The 26,012-nt window shown below is 39.5% G+C and overlaps 1 protein-coding gene across 2 annotated transcripts in view; it reads right to left on the minus strand.

Annotated features, from left to right (window-relative positions):
• lhx3 (LIM homeobox 3) overlaps positions 1 to 26,012 on the minus strand; it is a 169,848-nt gene that overhangs the window by 131,536 nt on the left and 12,300 nt on the right. For both annotated transcript variants that reach the window (XM_043720493.1, XM_043720489.1), the window contains exons 2-6: positions 17,431 to 17,531; positions 12,884 to 12,932; positions 9,625 to 9,730; positions 8,408 to 8,498; positions 6,152 to 6,297 (exon numbers count right to left, since the gene is read on the minus strand). In XM_043720493.1, coding sequence (XP_043576428.1) covers positions 6,152 to 6,297; positions 8,408 to 8,498; positions 9,625 to 9,730; positions 12,884 to 12,932; positions 17,431 to 17,531 — 493 coding nt within the window. The remainder of the gene's footprint in view (positions 1 to 6,151; positions 6,298 to 8,407; positions 8,499 to 9,624; positions 9,731 to 12,883; positions 12,933 to 17,430; positions 17,532 to 26,012) is intronic.

A 26,012-nucleotide genomic window follows, 5' to 3' on the forward strand; every position in this document is an offset into this window, starting at 1 on the left:
GTCCCAACCCTCGAACTCAGCACCACCTTCCTAACCTGCAATCTTCTTCCTGACCCCTCCGCCCCCACCCCCACTCCGGCCTATCACCCTCACCTTAATCTCCTTCCACCTATCGCATTTCCAACGCCTCTCTCCCTCCTCCCTACCTTTTATCTTAGCCTGCTGGACACACTTTCCTCATTCCTGAAGAAGGGCTCATGCCTGAAACGTCGACTCTCCTGCTCCTTCGATGCTTCCTGACCTGCTGCACTTTTCCAGCAACACATTTTCAGATGCAATCTTCTACACAATTTTTCCATTAACCACATTCAGCTGTGCATTTCATTCTGCCATTACTTCTGGCCCATTAACTCACATGTGCATACACAGGAAAAAAAAATGATTTTAATGCATTTGTTCAGATTGTCACGGGTTTTCACATAATAGATTTTCATACAGTTAAGATATTTACTTGCTTCAGTTGGCAATGCAATTGCAATTAAAACGTATTTTGGTATTGTATCTGATTTGGTGTTACTGGCTACTGTTCACTTAATTGCATACTTTAAGGCAAATGATTTGCCATTGCTGACAGAATAAAGTCAAGAAAGCAAATGGCACAACTGGATCCAAAGTTACAGCTGTCTTCAAATGAAAAATAACCATGTTTTGTGTTTGGTTTGATAATTTTAAATGAAATTAATTTGGAGATAGACTCAGGGACTGGTGAAAATGATCAGAACTGCCCACAATCAGGAACAAACTGAGCATTAGAATGGCACTGTATCTCAAAAGAGCCATGAGCTTCTCAAAATGCAACCAAGTTATGAAGACAGGATAGTTAAATATATCATGCAAGGATGTCCAACTATTTGAAGTGGACAGCCAGACATTTGCAAATGTTAAATCAGTGAGCTAGATTTGATTTGGAAGCCCAAATATCAAAATACAAGGCCACTTTCCCTAATCATTCATATGATGATCAAAACTGATAGAAACAATGAACAAGTCAGATGCCGGAATGAAATCTATCTTGTTAGAACATCAAATTTTATTTTTGCGATTTTGTTAATCTTGTGGTCATCACTGAACACACTTACTTATAAAAGGCTGCCAATATGCTTCCAATAAATGAATATATTGATGCACAAAGAATACAAAAACAAAGCTACATACATATGTAACAATACGGAACGATCTTACTATCAACAGCAAAAAGATTCAACCCTTTTGCCCAGCAAAATCATTCACAAACATTCAACCTCAGTGAAGCATCATTCCCACTCTTCATTCAATTGCTAACTTAACTGACAGGTTTATTGCACTTATCTAGCTTACTCATTTAGTTTAAGTCATTATTCCTTGGAAATGCTGTGACAACTTGATGCTTACAAAACATACAACTCTGCTTAAAAGTCAACTTCACACAAACAAAATCAAAAACTAATTTTTCTCAAAAAAAAGTTTCCAATTAACCATGCCATAACTCTTCGTCACAATATACACCGTTTGGACTCAACTACATAAAATTAGAAACGCTTCTTGACAAATAGCCTGTTTGACAGATATAATTCGCTTCCTAATCGTGCTTTAAACAACGACCACTCCCTTTCAGAAGTTAATAACAGAAGAATACAAATGCCATAATCAACATGTTAAACTTGTAGGATTATCTTTGTTGACTTACAAAATTCAAGCTAAATGAAGCAAGGCAGTGCTGCACTAACTTGTGGCACAGTGAAAATGTCCCTGCTTCTGGGCCAAGAGAACCAGGTTTAATTCACATCCTACTTGCTCCAGAGACATCCAATAACATCTGAACAAGTTAATTAGAAAATCACAAAAAAAATATTTTTTCGCCTCAAAGAATTCAAACAAGGCATCATTCTATTGGCAATCATGAAAAACATTTTTGTCCCTATATTTAGAAGGCCCCAAACAACGCACAAAGGTATTCCTTTATGGCATGTTTTACAGTTCAAATAGCATTCCAATTGCAATTGAAATTTTCGTTAAGGATTGAGTTTTTGGATACTTCTACAAGTCACATTCTATTTTCCGACTTTGAGCATTAGATTTCTCTTTTCTTTAACTTCTTTATTTTGCTGCTGTTTACACGACATTTATTGCAAATTAATAAGGTTACATACATACAAAACACAAGGAGGGGAAATGTTCAATTCAGCATTATTTTGGCTTAGATGGAACCTTCAAGTCATTTGTTGAAAATGTACACAATAAATATGCACAATAAATGAAATGAACTGGGGTCAACATTTGTCAGGATTTTGAAGTTACGCCAAGCAGAGAAAAAACAGGTTTTAAGCTTATCTGTCCATGCAAATCTGAATTAAGTTATTTCATGTATTTCTGATGTATATTCTAAATTTGATTGTGAATTTAAAAGCTTCTTGTACATGCAGCTTAAGGAGATCTGCTTTGTAAGAAAACTACAGGATGTCCATTAGAGGACTGTACTTATGAACAATGATGGTCTAAGCTCCATCAGATGTCCAATACTCCACACTAAAATGCAGGCTGACAAAAGTACTGTTGCACCCAAAATCATTAATCTTTCAATCTTTTCAAGAGCTGGGGATGAAGCATAAACACAATAAGGTTGAAGATCAAAATCCTACTAAATATTAAAACTTTTAATACTTGGATTTCACATTGTTTACAAACAAAACTTCGGAATGTTGGAGCTTAGCTTTGCTTTAAAGAGCTAAAACAATTCAATATTGAATTTGATCCACCAGGTTTAGTCGCAGTTGGAAGGCTAGCAGCTAGCCACTAGCCAATTCCTGGCAGAATGCACCCAAATCAGGAAAAGCAGTGTTGGTCATGCAACTGACACAATCAGAATGGGTACAGTATGTTCAGTCAGCTGTGCCTATTTGTTCTCTGCAAAAACAATTTTGCAAGCCATAACCACCTGCACAATCAGGTGCTTATCGAATACACCTTTGAAAACCATGATTGAATCTGCCTTGTTACCCTTTCAGTGATTTGATACAACGGGAGCTTTCTAGGTCATTTCAAAGGGTAGTTTGGAGCCACATTGCTGAGATTATGGAATCAGATGAAGGCTAGTTCTGGAGCTTAAGTTTTCAGCACTGAACATAGAACATTACAGCGCAGTATAGGCCCTTTGGCCCTTGATGTTGCACCAACCTGTGAAATTAATCTGATGCCCATCTAACCTTAGATTATTCCATTATTATCCACATGTCTGTCCAATGCCCATTTAAATGCCCTTGACATCAGCAAATCTACTGATGTTGCAGGAGGCCATTCCACGCCTCTACTACTCTGAGTAAACAAACTACTCCTGATATCTGTCCTAAATTTATCACCCCTCAATTTAAAGCTATGCCCCTTCGGGTTAGCCTTCACCATCTGAGGAAAAAGGCTCTCACTGTTCACCCTAACTCACCCTATGATTATCTTATATGTCTCAATTAAGTCACCTCTCAACTGTCCTCTCTCTACTGAAAACAGCCTTTCCTCCTAAGACCTTCTTTCCATATCAGACTACATTCTAGTAAAGCTCCTCTGAACCCTTTCCAAAGCTTCCACATCCTTCCAATAATGCGCAATACTCCAGATGCGGCTGCACCAGTGTCATGTACAGGTGAAGCATGATCTCGTGGCTCCAAAACTCAATCTCCCTTTCAATAAACGCCAACACACCACATGCCTTCTTAGCAACCCTATCAACCTGGCTGACAACTTTCAAGGATTTATACACCAATGAGATCTCTCTGTTCATCTACACTGCGGAGAATTTTAACATTAGCCCAGTACTCTGCATTCCTGTTACTTCTTCCAAAGTGAACTACTTTCCACTTTTCCGCATTAAACTCCATTTGCCACTTCTCAGCTCTGCATCTTATCTGTGTCTCTCCGTAACCCATAACATCCTTCTTCACTATCCACAACTCTGCCTACCTTAGTGTCATCTGCAAATTCACTAACATGTCCTTCTACGCCCACCACCTGATCATTCATAAAAATGATAAACAGCAGTGGCCCCAAAACAGATCCTTGTGACACACCACTGATAACGAAGCTCCAGAATGAACATTTCCAATTAACCACCACATTCTGTCTTCTTTCAGCTAGCCAATTTCTGATCCAAAATGCTAAATCATCTTCAATCCAGAAACTTCATATTTTGTGCCATAGTCTATCATGTGGAATCTTATTAAATGTCTTACTGAAATCCATACGAACCACATCAACTGCTTTACCTTCATCCACCTGTTTTGTCACCTTCTCGAAGAACTCAGTAAAGGTTACTGAGGCACAAACTACCCTTCATAGTCAACGATGTTGACTATCCCTAATCAAAGCATTCCTTTCCAGATGATTATAAAGCCTTTCTCTCTTATAATCTTTTCCAACACTTTACCCACAATCGAAGTAAGGCTCACTGGCCTACAATTACCAAGGTTGTCTCGACTCCCCTTCTTAAACAAGGGAGCAACATTTGCTATCCTCCAGTCTTCTGGCACTACTCCTGTTGACATGACGACATGAAGATCGAAGCCAAAGGCTCTGTAATCTCCTCCGTAGCTTCCCACAAAATCAGAGAATAAATCCCATCCAGCCCAGGAGGTTTATATATTTTCAGATCTTCCAAAATTCCTCAAATTTCCTCTTTATCAACCTCAATCCCATCTAATCTTGTAGCCTGTATCTCTGTGCTCTCACTAACATTGCCCTTTTCCAATGTGAATAGACAAAACTTATTCATTAAGCACTTCCCTTCTGTCCTCTAATTCCACACACAACCTTCTATTACTATCTTTGATTGGCCCAAATCTTATTGTAGTCATTCTTTTATTCTTTATATACCTATAGAAGACTTTGATCCTATCTGCCAACAACTTCTCATGTTCCCACCTAGCTCCTCTTAGCCCTCGCTTTAGATCTTTTCTGGCTAACTTATAACTCTGAAGCCCCCTAACTGAGCCTTCACACATTCATCCTCACATAAGCTTTCTTCCTCTTGACAAGAGCTTCATCTTGTATCGTAAACCATGGCTCCTTCTCTTGACAACTAACTCCCTCTTTGCTATGCTTTCCTATGCATCCCTAGAACAATTCGAAGGCCTATAGAAAACTCCCAACAGGGTGATCTCTCCTTTCCTGTTTCTAACCTCAGCCCAAACTACCTCAGTGATAGAGACCTTAAACATGATCTCAGTTGCTGTAATACTACCCTTGATTAACAATGCCACACATCTCCCCCCCAAACCATCTGCCTTTTACCATCTTCTCTGTTCTTGCTGAAATATATAAATCCTGGAATCCACAAAAACCATTCCTGTCCCTCCTCTAGCTATGTTTCCGAAATGGCCACAACTCGAAACTCCAGGTACCAATCGTGCTGCAAGTTCACCCACCTTATTCTGGATGCTCCTGGCATTGAAATACGCACATTTCAAACCAACATCCCGATTGCCGGTGCCCTCTTATGACCTTGTAAACCTATCCCTGACCTCACTGCTGTCAGGGTCCTTGGTCTTTTTCAGTGTATCAGTGGATTCATCTGTTTGGCAATATCATGTGGAGTCAACAAAATAACTGAAGACTTTCTCCTGAAATGCTGCAAATCTCTGGAGTGAATTTTGTCATTTACTCAGTCCTTCTGGCTCAAGTTGGTTGAAAATACTTCAGCCATTTCCTTCATGGTCACATGCTGGGCTTTGCATCATTGAGGTTATTTGTAGAATGTCTCCTCCTATGACATGCTTAATTCCCCAACACAGCTAGATTCCTTTTAGCTGGTCTTTTGTTTCTAAGATTGCTTTACTCCGTCTATAGCATACATATCATCACTGGATAGATGTTTTTTATTTTTAAACAATTGTGTTTTAAGTGGTTTGATACAGTTATCATAGGATCCCTACAGCGTGGAAACAGGCCATTGAATAGCTTGCTGGCCATCCAAGAGTCAAATTGCCATGCATCTGTAGTAACACATGGGCACAACTAAGGATAATACATATCCTTCACTACAAAGGGTATTAATAAACTAGTTGTGTTTTATGTCAATCAGATAGTTTCATGGTCAACATAACTGATATTAATATCATATTTATTTAGTTAAAGATGGTGAAGGGTTCTTGATGCATTGTTCTGCAAAAAGCTGCCGTACACTTACATGTAAATTAATCCATGGGAGCCATTAGGGTAAAACAAGTAGCAAGACGGCACTGAATGGATACCAAGTTTTTCCATTAACTTTTTGTCTGTATCCAACACTCGTTTCACAATAATATTTTCATACTGCATCAAATCAAGTATTACCTGTGAGAAAACACAGACTTAACATATTACACCATAACAATTAAAATACATCCATATCATTATAAACTATTACAATCATCAGCTTGTTTCGAAGTAAATACTATTGATTGCTTTTCATAAACAGAGTTTGGTTTTAACAGCCCACCCAAAGAAACTGAGTCCTTCAAGGGCTTTCCTTTCCTGTGTGTTGAGGGTGTTCCCTTCCTTCTTCCTGCTTAGTGCTGGTGCAACCGCCTGTCTGATAGTCAGCATGACAGGGCAAGAAAAATAAAAAACTATCCCTCCAAGAAAAATTGGACCAGTTCACACTAAAAATTAACAAAGACAACTCAGAAGCTTGGATTAAAAACCTATTGGAATGACCACTAACAGACCATAGAAAAAGCCATTCTAGTGAGAGGGATGAACTAAACTACAGAGATGCGGACAAAAAGGACTTCTGAGCAGCATTAGAATCAACCCTGAAAGACAATGGACTCACAGAAGAAACCCATCAGACAGACAGGTGCACCAACACTCAGCAGGAAGGAAGAAGGGAACACCCTCAACACACAGGAAAGCCCTATAAGGACTCAGAAAAGGCAGAAACAATGTAATCCTACCTGCAGACAAAGGGTGCATGACTGTCATCCTAAACAGAACATAGTACGTCGAAGAGGCGAACTCACTGCTCGCAGCTACCAACACTTACCAACAACTGGTGACGGACCCGACTCCACAGCGAGAAAACCGTCTCACAGCTACATTGAAGAAGCTTTATAAATCAGGCCAAATTAATAAGATCTCCAAAAAATTAAACCCGATGGATCCGATACACCCTGCTAAGGATTACCTAGGTTAACAAACCAGGGGCCCCTCTTAGAACACACGGATATACACATTAACAAAGGAACTCCACCAGAAACTGAAATACCTGGAGACTCATGCCACTCCATGCACTCCACCCAAGAATTTTTGAAGATCAAAGACACCAAGATATAAAAGGACAAAATGTTGTTCTCCTTTGTAGTAACAACTCTATTCACATCAATTAACATCAGCCTGGCCAAAGAAACACTGACCACATGACTAGACGAACCAAGGACACAAATATCAGACAGCACCAACTTCATCAGCAAGGACAACATCCTCAGGCTAGTAGACCTGTACCTCATTACCCACTTCACCTTCAATGACACAACCTAGAAACAAATCAACAGAGCACCCACGGGATCACCAGATTCTTAAACAACAAACCCAAACAAGTAGACACAACACGCCCAGAAACTCTAGCCACACTACCATACATCAAAGGCATCTCGGAAATAACCACCAGATTACTCCGACCCATTGGCATCATGGTAGCCCACAAACCTACCAACACACTGAAACAGCAACTGATGAACCTAAAGGACCCTATACCAACAACCAGCAAAATGAATGTAATTTACAAAATACCCTGCAAGGACTGTAACCACCACATCGGACAGACAGGCAGAAAACTAGCCACCAGGATACACAAACACCAATTAGCCACCAAAAGACATGACCCACTATCACTAATATCCTTACATGAAGACTGAGGAGGACACCACTTCGACTGGGACAACACATCCATCCTGGGACAGGCTAAACAGAGACATGCACAGAAATTCCTCGAGGCCTGGCATTCAAACTGGAACTCCATCAATAAACACATCGATTTGGACCCCACTTACCAACCTCTGAGAAAAAAAGAACCAGAAATGATATCACCCACCTTAAGAGACCAAGTCTCACAAATAGAAAGCGGAACAGAACACCAACACTTTACTGGAGGCGCACTGATGTTACTTAGCATGGTGATGAAATGTGTAAAAACAAACCTGCCAGCTCAGACAGCAAACTTACAATCTGAACCTCAACCTGAGCAACAAACCTTCTCAAAATTCACACTGACTTATTTCCATTTTAAACCAACTCCAAGCATTGTTTTGTTTCCATTTTAGCCAAAGTAAAACAAAAAGACAGAAAACCTTTGGATTTGTTGGTGGTACGTCTGTGAGGACTATACTGTTGGATGGTCAGGTAGATAGGACAATCAGAAGGTAGAGTACAGCGTATACAATAGGTCGGCAAAACTCAAACTCACCTCCCGACCAACATAGGAAAATTCTTTTTCGAATATAACAGCTGTATAGTGCTTCTGGTGTTTTCCCAACAAAAACAGAACAGAGCTAGAGCTGAAACAAAAAGGAAAAATGTTTTGGAGGCCATTAACCTTTCAGAAAAAGACATTTCACTCAGCAAATGTACAAGGTATCTGCTATGACTATATCAATTTTACATTTCAAAACGCACACCGGATTTGGCTTCAAATTTTTTTAATGAAATTAAATTAATGTTCTGGACTATGGCAAAGTAAAAGACAATACATTTTGGAACATTTAGCTTTTGATGCCATGTCAGCACAATGTGGTGAAAGTACACAACTTTACAGCCAAGTGTTTTAGTTATTTTTCCCATCATCTCAATGCAGATTTTTGCTTGTTTACAACAGGAGTAAACCAATAACCATGTACTTCATCCAAATCACCATTGCTCTCAATAATGCATTTTGTCAGGCAAATCGATTGATGAGCAGACAGTGAAACCAAAATCTTTTCTTCACCTTCTTGACATATCGCATTACAAGCAGGTCTTGAGCAACATAAATTTGGATCGGGAACACTGGACAATACATTCCCTCTATATATCATGGGATCAAAGGTCAATTACAATGGGAATTTTCATCAAACTCAGCAGGAACAGGGAATTGAACTCAGGATATTCTTGCCTGTACATCCAGGTACTAAAACCAGGAATGCTCCAAGACTCATGACGATCAGCCAATTTTCTGCAATTTTATAGCGATTGGGAAGAAAAGTGATCTACTTAGTGACATTATATATATAACAAATAAACCTATACACTGAAAAGGGAGGAAGAGATAATCACCAGGGACATGCTTTTCCATTTTCCATTAACTGGTGCAAAAGAATCAGAGGTGGGCTGGGAGTAGCGTGGAGTGTGGAGCAAGTAGATAAAATGCCCCAGACTCAAATAGAAAACAAAAGGAGAAACTACACAAGCACTCAAAAATTAGTAACTTGCTACAAAATTAACTCAAGGTCTAACTGCTCAATGCCACAAGAGTGCAACAGACTGCAATGTCTCTCAAAAACCACAGGTCACACAGCATGCTTTGCAGACAGTTGGAGCCTCATTATTGTTACTACAACACTTAAAAAGGTGTTTGAAATGTGCAAGAACAGTTCCATTTTAATTGTTCTAAATGGAGTCACAGGGGAAAACATTCAACAACTGTACCTTGCAGTGCTCAGTACTGGACAAGCAGGCGGCTTGTTTGTACTAGTGTGATTTTGCAGAAAGTCGACCATGATTTGTCGAATAGTTTCTAACTCTCTGTTTGGTCCTGAAAAACAAATGATCCTATGATACAATTTTGAAATTTAAAAAAAGATAGACAAGGTTCATGAAATTGTGATCTTTGGCCTTCAGAAAATCAAATAACAAAAGCCCCACACTTGAACAGGTTTTGTCAGCCACAGCAATTATATACTGAGAACTAGTTTTCAAATCCTAGATCATTATTGAAAGGTGGGAGATTTAGAAGTCAAAGAGTGAATGACCTTACTCAGTTTAAAGAAATGTTGAAATAGGATAATGAAATACTAAGCCTGATTTCACAGTAAAGAAAGAAATAGAGTCATCGAGTCATACAGCATGGAAACATACCGTTCGGTCGAACCTGCCCAAGACGTCCATATATCCCAATCCAATCTAGTCCCACCCTCCAGCAGCCGGCCCATATCCCTCCAAACCCTTCCTATTCATATACCCATCCAAATGCCTCTTAAATTTTGCAATTGTACCAGCCTCCACCACTTCCTCTGGCAGCTCATTCCATACACATACCACCCTCTGTGTGAAAAGGTTGTCCCTTAGGTCTCTTTTATATCTTTCCCCTCTCACCCTAAACCTATATCCTCTAGTTCTGGACTCCCCGACGCCAGGGAAAAGACTTTGCCTATTTATTCTATCCATGCCACTCAATTTTGTAAACCTCTATAAGGTCACCCCTCAGCCTCCGACGCTTCACGGAAAACAGTCCCAGCCTGTTCAGCCTCTCCCTATAGCTCAAATCCTCCAAACCAGGCAACAACTTTGTAAATCTTTTCTGAACCCTTTCAAGTTTCACAACATCTTTCCGATAGGAAGGAGACCAGTATTGCACGCAATATTCCAAGTGGCCTAACCAATGTCCTGTACAGCTGCAACATGACCTCCCAACTCCTGTACTCAATACTCTGACCAATAAAGGAAAGCATATCAAACGCCTTCTTCACTATCTTGTCTACCTGCGACTCCACTTTCAAGGAGCTATGAACCTGCACTTCAAGGTCTCTTTGTTCAGCAACACTCCCTAGGACCTTACCATTAATGTATAAGTCCTGCAACGATTTGCTTTCCCAAAATGCAGCATCTCGCATTTATCTGAATTAAACTCCATCTGCCACTTCTCAGCCCATTGGCCCATCTGGTCAAGATCCTGTTGTAATCTGAGGTAACCCTCTTCGCTGTCCACTACACCTCCAATTTTGGTGTCATCTGCAAACTTAATAACCGTACCTCTTACACTTGCATCCAAATCATTTATGTAAATGACCAAAAAGTAGAAAACCCAGCACCAATCTTTGTGGCACTCCACTGGTCACAGGTCTCCAGTGTGAAAAACAACCCTCCACCACCACCCTCTGTCTTCTACCTTTGAGTTAGTTCTGTATCCAAATGGTTAGTTCTCCCTGTATTCTGTGAGATCTAACCTTGCTAACCAATCTCCCATGGGAACCTTATTGAACGCCTTACTTAAGTCCATATAGATTACATCTACCACTCTGCCCTCATCAATCCTCTGGAATTGAGACAAACAAATAATTTTAGTGTCAATTAAAACATAACTAACTTAGAAATGTTGTGAATAGAAGGCTTTAATTAAAAAAAGACACCCTTTAACACTTTCATCTTTAAAATGTAGAAGAACAGTAGAGAGTTTTGGTAATGTGCATATTTACAGTCAGAAGTGAATCTAATGATTTGACTGGATAATACAGTTGTCATTTGTACAATCTTAAATATGATTATACAATAGTCATATACATTCATTTGGAATGCAAATTAGAACGAACACTTAAATAATAAGTGTGTAAGAGTAATTAATTTCTTGGAAAACCACTATCTGTATGAACAGTATACAAACATTGATTTGTAACAAATCAGTGTTGAGAGACATCTTTAATGGGTACATCTTTTATGCATGCATGAATAAATGCTTAGGCAGAGAAACCAAAGTCTCGTTTGGTCTTTAAAGGTTCAAAGGGTTAAAAGCTTGCCTGATTACTTAAAGTTTTATGCTACATTGCCTCTATCTACTAATAGGGAAGCTTTCAACTCCTTTGGAGACAACATTAATGAATTACTGTTTTGCTTAATAGTTAACGGGAGGCGATAGGTTATGGCAATGTCATTGGACTAATAATCCAGAACCACAGGGTAATGTTCTGAGCAGATGGGTTCAAATTCCATCACAGATGGTGAAAATGAGAAAGTTTTTTAAAAACTTGATTTACAAAGATTATGGTGACAACCTAACCAGTGTTGACTGCCATAAAAACATTTGCTTCACTCATGTCTTTTGTGGGATTATGCATCAAGTGATGCACCTTTTGCATACAACATGTTTAGGAACAAAAGGTACCTGATAAGCACAGTTCGCCAATTCCTGCCTAACAGACCTAAACAGGAAGACCGGCATCTCCAAATCATTAACAGGAAGACAATTTCCTGCCCAGAGACTCTAGCCACCCTGCCATACAAAGACATCTCAGAGCTGATGACCAGATTACTCTGGCCCCTAAGCATCATGGTAGCCCAAAAACCTACCACCACACTCAACCAGCTCCTGATCAATTTAAAAGGAACCCATACCAACAACCAACTGAACCAATGTCATACACAAAATACCATGCAAGGACTGCAACAAACATTATATTGGCCAAGCAAACAGAAAACTCACCACCAGGGCACATGTGCACCAAACAGCCACCAAAAGACATGACCAAACACTCGTATCCATACACAGACAAAGAAGGACACCAGTTCGACTGGGACAATACATCCATCCTGGGACAGGTTAAACAAAACACGCACTGGAATTCCTCGAGGCCTGGCGTTCAAACTGGAACTCCATTAATAAACACATCGATTTGGACTCCATCTACCAAACTCTGAGGAACAGAACCAGAAATAATATCACCTACCACAACAAGCCAAAACAAATAAACAGCAAGCATGGCAGAACACCAACACATCACTGGAGGCTCACTGATGAGGTTACCTAGCACGGTGATGAAATGTCTCAGAACAAATCTACCAGCTCAGTGAGCAAATTTACAACCGGAGCTACAAACCTTCTCCAAAATCTCAAATGAATTACCATGCTGAATTAACAGAACTTCATTTTGCACAAATTTCCATGTTTTGCAGTAAAGCTTAGTGTGTACTATACCTTTGTAATTTTCTCCTGTTGTGAACTGGGTTGTAAGTGCTTTGAAGTACTGAAAAGGGAAAAACAATAAAAATTAACAATGTTACAACAGCCTTTTAGTGACAGTTACTAGAGTTGGTAGAAATAAAATGGCTCTCCAAAAGCAATTAAAATTTATATTTTAGCTCCAGGAAGCAGAAGCCTATTGCGAAAATGAAAACAAAAATATGGCATAAGAAAGAAACAATCATTCCACTTGATCTAAAATTAGATCAAAAGCTGCAGTTTTGCCCACTCCCAGACACAATAGTTGTCAATGTACATTTTGATCTAGAGCACAGTGTTCTAAACAAATTTGGTCCAGTAGCCAGACAAGTCATACCACAATCTGAAACACAAGATGCAGCATACCTTATCATGGGAAAGTGAGATTGTAACTGAGCCCTGAGTTAACGTTTGACAAAGCAAATCGGAGAAGTTGGCTACCTGACCCATTGGGACTGTACCACAAAAAAAAACTGATTGAATTGTGGCCTTAGCTACAAACTTTCCTGCCACACTCATATCCTTGCAGATAAATTCTTGAAAAACATTAGAAATTGTTGGCATCATTACTATAAGTATAATTTGACAGATGACACAATCAATGGATCAGTGCACTGTGTGAAAATGAAATGTCAAGGAGATATTGCAAAAAAAAATGACAGATGTAGTAACAGAACTAGGTCAGCGAGTCTGCTATGCTATTCAATGAAATCATGGCAGATCTGAAACCTCAACTCCACTTTTTCTACATAACCCTTAAGTCCCAATGATGAAAATTCTGCTCTTTCAGCCTTGAATGACAGTCTCGCTCAGCCTATGCAACTATAGAGTCAGAAATGGGGATATTTGCTAAGGGTGCAGAACATTTGGCATCATTTGTGACTTTCAGAATAAAAAGTAGATCACGCCCATGTACAAATCTAGGACTTTTATATTTAGGTTGATAAGAGGCAAGTAATATACCCACCAATCTCCAACAAGTGAGAATCTAACCAACTCCCCCAAATATGCAATGGCATTTCCATTGTTCAATCTCCCACTAGTAACAGTTGGGAATTACCACTGGCTGAATTTGACTCACCAAAAACAAGTCCTGAAGAAGGGTTATACCTCAAACATTGCCCTCTCTACCTCCTTATGCTGCCTGGCTTACTGTGTTCTTCAAGCCTCCTACTTGTCCACCATACAAATACCATGGCTACAAAAGCCGGTCATAGGCTAGGAATCTTCTTGTGAACAATTCAGGTCTCTCTGAAGCCTGTCCACGCCAAAAGACTGTTGGAATACTCCCTGCAATTGATAACTGCAGATCCAACAATACACAAGATAGATAGAGATCATCCAGGACAAAGTAGCCTGCATGAGTTTATCCACTACAATTAATCTTTAGTTCTTCCTGTCATTCTACAACTGCAGTGGAGTTACAAAATACAATGTAACAACTTACCAAGGCTCCATTGCCAGCTTTATCGAAACATATTAAAAGTCAAGGATTGCAGATACTTTGGAACACCATGACCTGCAAGTTCATCTCTCAGCAATACATACTGACCTGGAACTACATTGTCATTTCTCCAATGTCACTGGAACATGAAAAGGGCTGACAATCAAATAACCAAACTTTTCTCACGGCTGTGTTAGAACCCTTACTGATTTGTCATTATTTTTATCTTATTCTTATAACAATTTTGTTTGGAGCTGTGAACTAAAATGATTTTTGGACTGTGGATACGAGCTGGTGTTTTCTAACAATAGACCAAACAGCTTCTTTGTTTATTTGTGAGGCCAAAAAGGCCTGGAAGTTGATTGAAGGTTGGTTCTTGATCAAAAAGATTCCACAGATGCTTCCTCACCAAGGAAGAGCATTAGGTTTAAACAAATAGCACAAGTTGGGTGTTAACAAGGTCTAATTCCACGACCACAATTTCCCCTCCCTTGTGATCAACAATGAGAAGCCTTCCAGGGCATCTCCTTAACTGGCCATATTTCTGCCCTTGAACCGAACTCCTCCAACTGCAACAAGGATAGAACACCACCGCCCTCACCTTCCACCCCACTAATATCCGGATGCTGCCCATTATCCTCAGCAATTTCCTCCAACTACAATCAGACCCCACTAAAGACAGATTTCCCGACCCACCGCTATTTGCGTTCTGCAGAGACCATTCCCTCAGACTCTCTTGTTAGGTCCTCACACCCCAACAACTTAACCTCCACACCTTTCCCTTGCTGCTGCGTGAAGTGTAAAACCTGCACCCACACTTCCTCACTCACTTCCATTCAAAGCCCCAAAAGGATCTTTTTACATCTGACCGAGACTTTCCTCCACATCCACCCATCTCATCTACTGTGACCGTTGATTAGATTAGATTTAGATTACATTAGTGTGGAAACAGGCCCTTCGGCCCAACAAGTCCACACCGACCCGCCGAAGCGCAACCCACCCATACCCCTACATTTACCCCTTACCTAACACTACGGGCAATTTAGCATGGCCAGTTCACCTGACCTGCACATCTTTGGATGATGGGAGGAAACCCACGAAGACACGGGGAGAACGTGCAAACTCTACACAGTCTGTCGCCTGAGGCGAGAGCCTGTTGCTCTCGACGTGGTCTCCTCTACATCAGAGAGGCACGACGTCAACTTATGGAGGGTTTTAGGGAACATCTCAAGGACATATGCACTCAACAACTCCATTGCTCTGTGGCTGACACTTCACCTCCCCCCCCAACTCCACCAAGGGCATGCAGCCTAGGCCTCCTCCTCCACTGCCAAATCTAAGCCACCTGACGACTGGAGGACGAAAGACTCATCTTCTGCCTTGAGACCCTTCAACTGCATGGCAATGTCGACTTCACTAGTATCCAAATCTCCTATCCCATCCCACCACCCCCCTCTTGACCTGTCCCACTGCCTATCTTCCTTCCCAACTACCTGCTCCCCCTCCCCACTGACCTATTACAAGCACCCACCCCCACCTATCACCTTTCCAGTTACTTCCCCACCAACCCCACCCTCCTAATTATCTCTCAACTCCCTTACCTCCCCCACATTTCCATTGAAGAGCTTCTGCCAGAAACACTGACTCTCTTGCTCCTTAGATACTGCCTGACCTGCTGTGCTTTTCTAGTGCCACACTTTTCAACTGTTAACAATGTCAACCAGGTGGCAGATGATGAATGCTAACTGGGACCTCATGGTCTGTTTGTCAGGGAGTGGTCAGAGTTGGAATTGGGTTTTCAACTGTTTTTGGAGAAAATAAATCTGTCTGTAGATGGGAGAGCACTGATATTTCAAATTTCCCTTATCAGCTCTTGGAAGCTGAGGGAATGAAGCATCAAATTATTACTACTGTCTTTATCATAGTGAGCTGAAAGGATTACCCTGACAGATGTTCAGAAAACTAATCAAGAAGTCATCGATGCCTGTCTAACAATCCATCATGAAAACCAAATAAGTGATCTGGCCACTTGTGTTATTTTCAACTTTTAATCCTTTAACAGTTTGTTTGCCTGCATTGTTTGAATGGGGCTGAAAACAGAGGATTTGTGGATTTATAGCACTGATCAACTAAGTTACTTTGTTACTTAATTTCACTGTGTTAAACAAAGTTACTATATTACAGATACAAACTGGTGTCTGGAATTTACTGTAAGCAAAGACTGGGATTGGTTATTCAAAACAATGGTTAGGAACCATTGAGGGTCGATTTGAGCTCCTTTGAAGGTTTTAATTTTACTGTGTTTCAAATAGCGGAATTGGTTTGGCTGCCTGTCTCAGTTTTGTAACAATAGGCAAGTAGGTACAACCTAGAGGGTGACTATCCCTTGTGCACCGTTTGTCATATGCTCTGCTTTCTAACTTCTATTTAACTTCATCAAACCTGTGGGAAGCTAACAAAATACCACACAGCCAACAGTAATTCAATACTACATATTGTTGGAGACTATCACATTTATACAAAACCAGAACTTGTTAACTTTGTAAGGCATGACAGTAGAATTGTGAACTAGGTTCAAAACCTATGCTGCAGGAGCTAATTTGATTAGATTAGATTACTTACAGTGTGGAAACAGGCCCTTTGGCCCAACAAGTCCACGCCGACCCTCCGATGCGTAACCCACCCATTCCCCTACATTTACCCCTTTACCTGACACTACGGGCAATTTAGCATGGCCAATTCACCTGACCTGCACATCTTTGGACTGTGGGAGGAAACCGGAGCACCCGGAGGAAACCCACGCAGACACGGGGAGAATGTGCAAACTCCACACAGACAGTCGCCTGAGTCGGGAATTGAACCCGGGTCTTTGGCGCTGTGAGGCAGCAGTGCTAAGCACTGTGCCACCGTGCCGCCCAAAATTTGCACTCCCATACATGGGGACATCAGGCATCAACTTTCTACAAAATACATGTCACATTGATGGAATTGAGTACAACATTAGAAAAGCTGAGGGAGTGATTCGGAAAAGCTGAGGGAATGATTCTCTTCAAAAGCCTGTTTTCAGCGATGTTCTTACCCTAAAAGTTGGATAGAAGTGAATGCCATACTCTGCACAAATGGCAAAATTCTTCTCATCGGCACAGTCCATCACACCTATTCGGATTGCTAATTCCCACTCTGAAATAGCAAAGTTCAAAGTATTACTTCCAGGATATGAACCTAGCAATCATCTTTTTTTGTCTGCAATAAGATTTCAGTTAGTCATAACTAATTTAAAACCCTGTCAGGGGCACAGAGCTCTGCTCTCAAGCCAAAGCTCAGAATGCATGCAGGAACTGTTAATGAAAAAGATTCAAATGCAAGCTTATTGAAATTCACAACATGGTTAGAGATATAGCAGCCCACGTAGACGACCATTTGATGTGCCTGCCTCCGATTCAACCTTATGTATACTTGATTCTAACCTTACAATTGCCAACATAGCTCATGAATGTGTCATTGCTCAACTGAACAGTTTTAAATATTGATTTTCAAAACAGTTCTGTAAACCAGCAAGGCAAGAATTCAGCACAAAGTAATCCTTTGGAATATGCCCAGGTAAATGCCAAAAAATACAGGCAATGGTGGAAATGGCAGGTTTAATATCTATTGAAGGAGATAATACATATTCATGCTCCTTAAGGCAGTTTGTGTGTTTTTCCTTTGTTGCGTGTACTAATTATTCTTGTTGGGGACTACAGAAGCTCATTTCAGGCACCCAGAGTGTGATTGAGTGGTTCTTGCCAAATACATTAATGGCTTATCTTCCATTTAAATCCACAGATTTTTTAAAAATGTAGTATAATATACATCAACATGTGTCCCCTCTTCTGAGACATGCACTTTGGATGCAATGTGTAGGTGGTAGAAAATATGACTGTTAAAATACAACTAAAAACTTGACACTACTGGATACAGAATCTGGTGAAAGTAAAATAACCCCAACAGGTGAAAGATTACCAAAACAAATGTCAAAATATCCATGAAAGATGAATGGTCAAAGAGATAGCAACATTTCTTCTTCTACAATATCTGTACTGTCAGAAAAGTAAATCAAAATGTCAAGCAACACAATGCCTGCATAATCTAATACATCACTTCAATTTTAAAAAATGATTCCAAAATTACAAAACCCATGGAATGATTATCCCCAACATTCCTGCAATCTAAGCTGCCTTTCAACATACAGCAAGTGGATACACATTTGTTGCAATTGGGGATACACTAGGTCTTAGATTTGAACTAAATAACTGGTTAGGACTCGGAGTTTTGAGAACATTTGTAGCTCAGGTTGAGGTTCTGGATGTAGGTTTGCTCACTGAGCTGGAAGGTTCATGTCCAGGTGTTTTGTCACCCTACCAGGTAACATCTTTAGTGGGCCTCTGGGCGAAGCACTGTTCATAATTTCTATTTATATGTTTGGATTTTTTGGGGGGTTGGTGACATCATTTCCTGTGGTAACTTGATTTCCGGTTATTTTTCTCGGGGGGGGGGGGGATTAGAGAGATGGGATCTAACACAAATGTGTTTGTTGATAGAGTTCAGGTTCAAACTCCTTAATTGAAAATTCAGCTCAAATTCCAAAATTCCCAATGGGAATGGATTCTTGAATAAATTCCAGAATTTGGATTTCACGAAGATTTTGTTAGGCCAACCCGTATTTGTCAAGTTGTGTTAAAAGCAGACCATTACACTGACTGTAAACAATCTTAATAAGCACAATAGAGGCAAAAATATTACTTCACCCACCTTCTGAAAGAGAGAAAAGAAGAAAAAAAAATCAACTCAGTGAGAGCTTTGGTAACTAACAGACTTGCCAGTTGGATTGCAAGGAGATGGGTTTATAGGTTCTAGACAATGGGAAGTCTTGTATAGAGCATTAAATTTTTTATCATATTAGAGTTAAGGCCAATCATATGGCAATGGCTTGATAGTAAAAGCATTAAGACGAAACACTTTTACACATTGGTGCAAGTGACAAAAGTAGTAATAAATTGATCGCCTTACTAGGCAGTGACTAGAATCTACATAACTGAATGAACCATCTAGATTACTCAAAACAGAATTATTTGTTTCAATCTATATCTAACAAAATAAGGAGATTACAGTAGATAATGAGCAAGTGAACATTTAAACAGGAGGATATGGGTGATTTTTATAGGTTGTGTTACTGAGTTATATCAAAAAAAAGTACTGAAAAATAATTAAATCCAATTAGCATTAGGAACGCTACTGCTCATAATATGCAGCATCACTATTAAGAAGATCAAAGTCTGGCATCAATAAATGTCAGTTTCATTGTACAGATAAAGGGTGCTTGCACAACTGGAATTACTTAAGAGGGTAAATTACTTAATATATCCTTACAATAATCTTCAAACTATAGGAAGAGGTAGAATTATTTAAAATACTTAATTGAAAACACATGATATTTTCACCCAAAACCTGGACAGATAAATTAAAGGATGAGAAACATAGTTGCTATATCAAATTGATTTCTGTAAGGACATGCTGGATCGTAAAGCAACAATTTAATTTCGATTGGATAAAGAATCACATTTGTTGCAGGTGGCTCTACACTGGCTTTTGTGGTTGGGTTTTAAGAAAATAACTGGTCATAACTCTTTAGTAATGATGGTGTTTAGTTGTTGAGCAGGAACATGGTCTCATGAGAAATTAGATCTTTCTTAATGTGCAGCATCACTATTATGAACTGTTGCATTCCTGATGCGAATCGAGCTTCATTATTTTCCAGCAGTTCTCTGATATTAACTGCAATGGCGATCAAGAGTCTGATTTCAGTTCCTTAGGCAATTCATCACAAATGGGAGGGTTAGGGTCAGAGTTAGGATTGTTCCAAATTAGGGATATTTTGCTTATAGGTACAACATACCATGCTGTTGGATTATCAAAAAAAGGAAAGGACGATTCTATTCTTCCAGTAAAAAAAAATCATGGCTCAAGGACAAGGCAAAAAAAAAGACACAAAAGTTTCAAGGTATAGAGTGCAATGACAGCTTTGGGGGGAATAAAATCAGATCCAATGGGATTACGTAACTAATATTACAGTGCATAACTTCAATCAGCTATCTACCCAGAAGATTATTATTAGAGTAGCTGTTCGGAGCGGAGCAGTGAGCAGAACATTGCACAACGACTGATACTACCCTACTTAAGCTAACTCGCATGTAACTGTTTTTAATGCAGTTACACAAAAAAGTGCCAATTAAGCCGACATTATAACATTTCAAAATGCCTTCTTCATTGGCTGTAAAATCCTTTGGGACACCCAGAGATCGTGGAAGACGTGTGAAGAAACCACGTTCCAAATATATGGTATTGATGGAGGAATAAGAAGTTCTAAGTTACTTTTCAGTAAAACCTAAAGCAGGATATATATTTTTAAAAACAGGGACAAAACCAGCTCACAAGCACAACATTGTTAACTCTACAGATTATGAAATAGCCAACACAAATTAGATGCACACACAAAAACTGTATTAAACATATTCTTGTTTCTACACGAGCATGTACTTTTAAAATTTCTCTCTAAGCAAAACAGCCAAAGAAGTGTTTGGTTTAAAGACTCTGTTAGATGCTGTAACTTGAATAAACAAAGTGGACAAATGTAATTACTGCCCAAAACAAGTTTATAATAACAAATTCAAAGATAATACTGCAGACATCTGACATTCTTCAACAAATATAGGTGAATGATTAGAGTGGTCCATTTACTTAGCAAATTAACATTTTCTATGAAACTATTTCAGTGCGCAGGTACCTGTGTAATTTTGAATTGTTAGACTCACTTTAGATTTGTTTTGAACCAACTGTCTCTCTGACTGTGGGATTAAAGGTAACGTTATGATTATACTTGATGATAGAATTTTTAAAAGTAAGGATATCAGTAACAATTAATGTCTGAATTTGATTCTCTCAACAGAAACGAGCTATCTTTTCCTTTGAAATTTTAGTTTTGTCATGCTTTTCATCTAAACATGCTTAAAACTCCAAGTTTAAATTGTTTCTCTTTTTTTCCCTGTATCAAAGCTCTCACATGAAGTTGACTCAATCCTTTTTTGATGGGGAAAATATGTACTAAAAAAAAAGTTTCACCTGGATGTTTATAATATCTGGCAACATCATATTATTCTCAATTCTTGGCTGCACTATCACCAGCAAAGGTGAAAAATGTGGCTAGCTTTGGACCTTTGGGTGGAAGCAAATTGGACTCAGGAAACCCAGTCAGACATCCATACATCTCGTTGAAGTTGAGGGAAATAAAATCAGAAGATGCAACTGACCTTAATAGTTTCAGATACAGAGTTATGTTTATACTACTTCAGGTTCCAAGTGTAATAGGCTTGAAAGCTGATCGTAACTTAATTTAGGTGAACTGATCGAGATCCTAAAATGAAAGCAACAAAAATATGACACTGTCATCTTTGAAGAATCATGAGATTCTGGAAGGGTCCCAGACTGGAAGGGTCCCAGACAGATTTAAAAAATGGGTACTATAGGCCAGTTAGCTTAACACCTGTTACTGGGAGAAAACATCAGTCTTTTTTAAAAAAGGATGTAATAGCAGAGCATTTACAAGCAGGTAATATGATCAATTTGAATTGGTATGGCTTCATGAAGGGGACTTAAACCTGAGACTTGCTAATTCTGAAGAAGTAACAAGCAGGATAAATTGAACAGTGGATAGAGTACATTTGAATTTTCAAAATTTATTTGATAAGGTACACACATTAGGTTACTTAAGATCAGAGCCCATGGTATGTCAGCATGGATATGGGATTAATTCATACAAGACAGTGGAATAAGGGAGAGGACATTTTCAGAATAGCAACTATGACTAGTGGTCAGGATTTAATATTGAGCCACAGTTTTTAAACAATACATATTAATGACTTGGATGAGAAAAATAAATGGACTCTCGCCAAGTTTGTGGATGACGAAGATAGATGGAAAGGCAAGTGCTGAGGATGATGCAAAAGACAGAGACAGATTAAGCAAGTGGGCAAAAACTTGGCAGATGGAATGTCACATGGGGAAGTGTGAGGTCATACAGCTTGGCAGGAATCAGAGGGGAGTTGATTGTTTAAACTCAAGGACTGCAGAAAATGACAGGAGAGGAATTTGAGAGACCCCATCCATGAAACACAAAAAGCTGAGTTCAATGGGTAACAGGGAAGGCAAATGGAATGTTAGGCTTCATCTCAAAGGGAATGGAATATTACAGTAGGGAGGTTTTACCAAAACTGCACAAGGCACTGGTCAGACCACAGCTGGAATACTATCAACAGTTCTAGGCTCCTTACTCAAGGAAACATACATAGTCATAAGTGGCAGTCCAGACAAACTCACGAGGTTGACATCTGGTATGGAAGCACTGTCTTCTGAGAGGTTGAGTAGATTGGGCCTGTACCCATTGGAACTTATTAGAATGAGAGGGAACCCTATTGATACAGAGAGTATTTTGTGGAAATTAAGGGTAGATGCAAAAGGTTGTTTCACAGTGGAGAACAATCTAGGACCAGAGGACATCCCCTCACAATAAGGGATTGCACATTTAAGACATAGATGAGGAAGAATTTCTTCTCTCAGAAGATAATGAATCAGTGGAATGCTTTACCGCAGAGAGCTGTTGAGGCTGTCATAAAGTGTACTCAATGCTGAGATAGATTATTAATCAAAGGTATCAGGGGTTATGGGGCAAAGGCAAAAAAGTTAAATTAAGAATTATTAAATCAGCCAAGATCTCATTGAATGACGAAGCTGACTCAATGTTCTCAAATAGTGACCTGCTCTTACAGGTAGCTCCCGATAACGCACATTTATTAAACGCGATTTGGTTGTAATGAGATTTGTAAATTGTGGAGTTTTTTTTTCCACTGTTCACTGTTTTATGATTCCATCCCCGGCACTAGCTGAAACAGCATCCTCTGTCTGCACAATACAAACTGTGTTTAGTTAAAACAGGAATGCACACCTTGAAACTGGGAATTGTATCCATATTTAGAAGGAACTTTATTTCAAACCGGGTCAGAAACTTGAGGACTGGACTTCCACGACAACATCACATGCTCAATCGACTTGCGCACTCTCTGATGAATTTCATGAAAAGGTACAGTGCCGTAGTCAGTGATTTTAGCATTGCAGTGTTAACTGTACTGTATTAAATCATTTATTTCAATGAAATAAAGATTTACTTAGACTGTCCTATTGTTTGTGGTAGGCTAACTACTATTTTTGTTTCAACTTTTACTGATATTTTTTGTGGTTCGCCCCAAACTTGCTTTTCCCACAGGCCCCATTATTTATATTGTGCGCTTTAAATTATTCTCTTTGATCGGAGTACAACGAGTCCAGTACTCTACTCATCTTGTGTCCAGCTGTAACCAAATTGATTTACCTTCAAATTTAAAGGCCATGTGAGAAGGTGCTGTCTGCGTCTGTGAGGTTTGGCAGTTGGCATTGAAAACAACTTATTCTTGAAGTTGCTCAGGTCCCAGTTTCTCTGATTCTAGCTTGATAAAGCAATTGGTAAAAAACAAGCAGCAATAAACCTTAATCACCACACAGTTGCCCCTTGGGGAAACTTTTCCAGGAAAGAGCAGATTGAATCTAACTAATTAGTGCATATATCCCCAAGTCATCAACACTTACAGGAGAAGACTGACAGCAATCATACACAATTAAGAGAAGGTTCTTCTGCACTACAATACTTAAAGCAGCAGCAGTTTCATAAGACCAGCCTGTTGCTCTTGGGTAGTGGCAAAATGAATAACTGAAAATAAAAAGAACTATTCAAATAAAGACAGTGAATCAGCTAACTACCCATGAGACCCACAATTAAATGGATCTTGCTATTTCAAGCAAAGGGGTCAGCTAGTTTATATTTTAACTACAGTAGGTAGTGAGAATACTTTTGCCATTGGGTCTGCTAGACCAAGATGCCCAATATCTGTTAAGGTGCCAAGACTACAATTACAAAAGCTTAACAATAAATCTCCAAGCTTCAGAAAATAGTTATAGCCTCCTTGCAATGTCTGCACAGAAGATCTAGTCTGCAATGATAACATGGGAATTACCACCTGTTGACACCAACTGACATCTTTCCTAATGCATGTTTATGGAATAAGGTCAGATTGAAATCAATGCCCTCTATGAGAACAGATACATCATAGAAGAAGAGCACAGACCATGAAATTGAAAAAAAAATAGAGAAGCAAGACACATGCATTCCACAACTGTTACTTTTATTGTCTTACAAAGAAATGGGAGACAAAGCAGCCTGGAAATTTTCACTGCAATTGTAGATTACACTGCCAAAGAAAATTCAGCTTATTCTACACTGCTAAGTGATACAGTGCAGTCTTGTTATGAAACTTATTCGATGAGTGCCCTTGGGCAAAGCGCATTCTGCCAACTTCAAGGTTACCAACTTCTGAATTGCTCTCATGTCCATAGTATGGGCTGTGTGTTTATCAGCCAAAAAGCTGATAACATTCAGCTTTAACATTCAGGCAGCACATTTACCTCATGTTTGTTTTGGAATCAGCTTTTTCCAATTGCTGTGGTTATTTTTACCTCAAGGTCACTAATCCACTCGCTCAATAAATCTTCAACGAATCTATATAATTTGACCTAATTTGGAAACAGAGATTAAGTAGATAGGAGAAAAATAAATCCACATGTAAAATGAATCTAAGATTCTTCCAGATGTCATTTCATATCTTAAAACCTGACTCCATAAAGACATGCACGCTAATGACCCTATGCCAATATAGACGCATGCTGCCAGAAAAATGTACAAGTTTGAGATTGAAGAGTGGAACCTTAATACTGCATAAAATGAGGTAGCTTCTTGTTAAAGCTTTCATCAATTCGAAGCATTCAAGAGAGGCAAACATATTTGCCCTTTGCATTGCAGTCCAGTAACTCAAAATAGGCACCAGCCCCAATTACAAGTCTTCAGCAGCAGATGGACATCAATTCAGACTGAACACAAAGGCAACAGTTTCTGCATTATCACAGTGGAATGAAAAGCTTGGTTTCAGGGCAACTGGCTTCCCAGCACTCGCCTGCTCCCACCTGCCTGTTCCCACAAGCGCAATGAATAGGGGGAACTGTTATGCTAATAGAAATAGGGCATCACCCAACAATGTGAGCTGTGGCCATAATAAATCCCCATTTCGATGGGCAACAAGATTTTTAAATTCTAGCCACTCTTAGCCGCAGACAAAGTAGTTTTAGGGATAGGTGGGGAAGATTAGATAAGGGAGCAAACAGAATACGCCTACTACATAGTATGAATATACAGGTAAAGTAGTAAATTACTAGAATTTTCTGAAGATATATTGTAATTAAACTACAATGGTCAAGACGGCATTAAAAACGTTTTATTCCCCAAGGGAGTAATGGCAAGATTTACATTAAATTTCATAAGACATAGGAGTGGAAGAAGGCCATTCGGCCCATCGAGTCCACTCCACCATTCAGTCATGGCTGATGGGCATTTCAACTCCACTTACCCGCATTCTCCCCGTAGCCCTTAATTCCTTGTGACATCAAGAATTTATCAATCTCTGCCTTGAAGACATTTAGCGCCCC

The sequence above is a fragment of the Chiloscyllium plagiosum genome, chromosome 30 (assembly GCF_004010195.1).
Source record: "Chiloscyllium plagiosum isolate BGI_BamShark_2017 chromosome 30, ASM401019v2, whole genome shotgun sequence".
Taxonomy (NCBI): Eukaryota; Metazoa; Chordata; class Chondrichthyes; order Orectolobiformes; family Hemiscylliidae; genus Chiloscyllium; species Chiloscyllium plagiosum.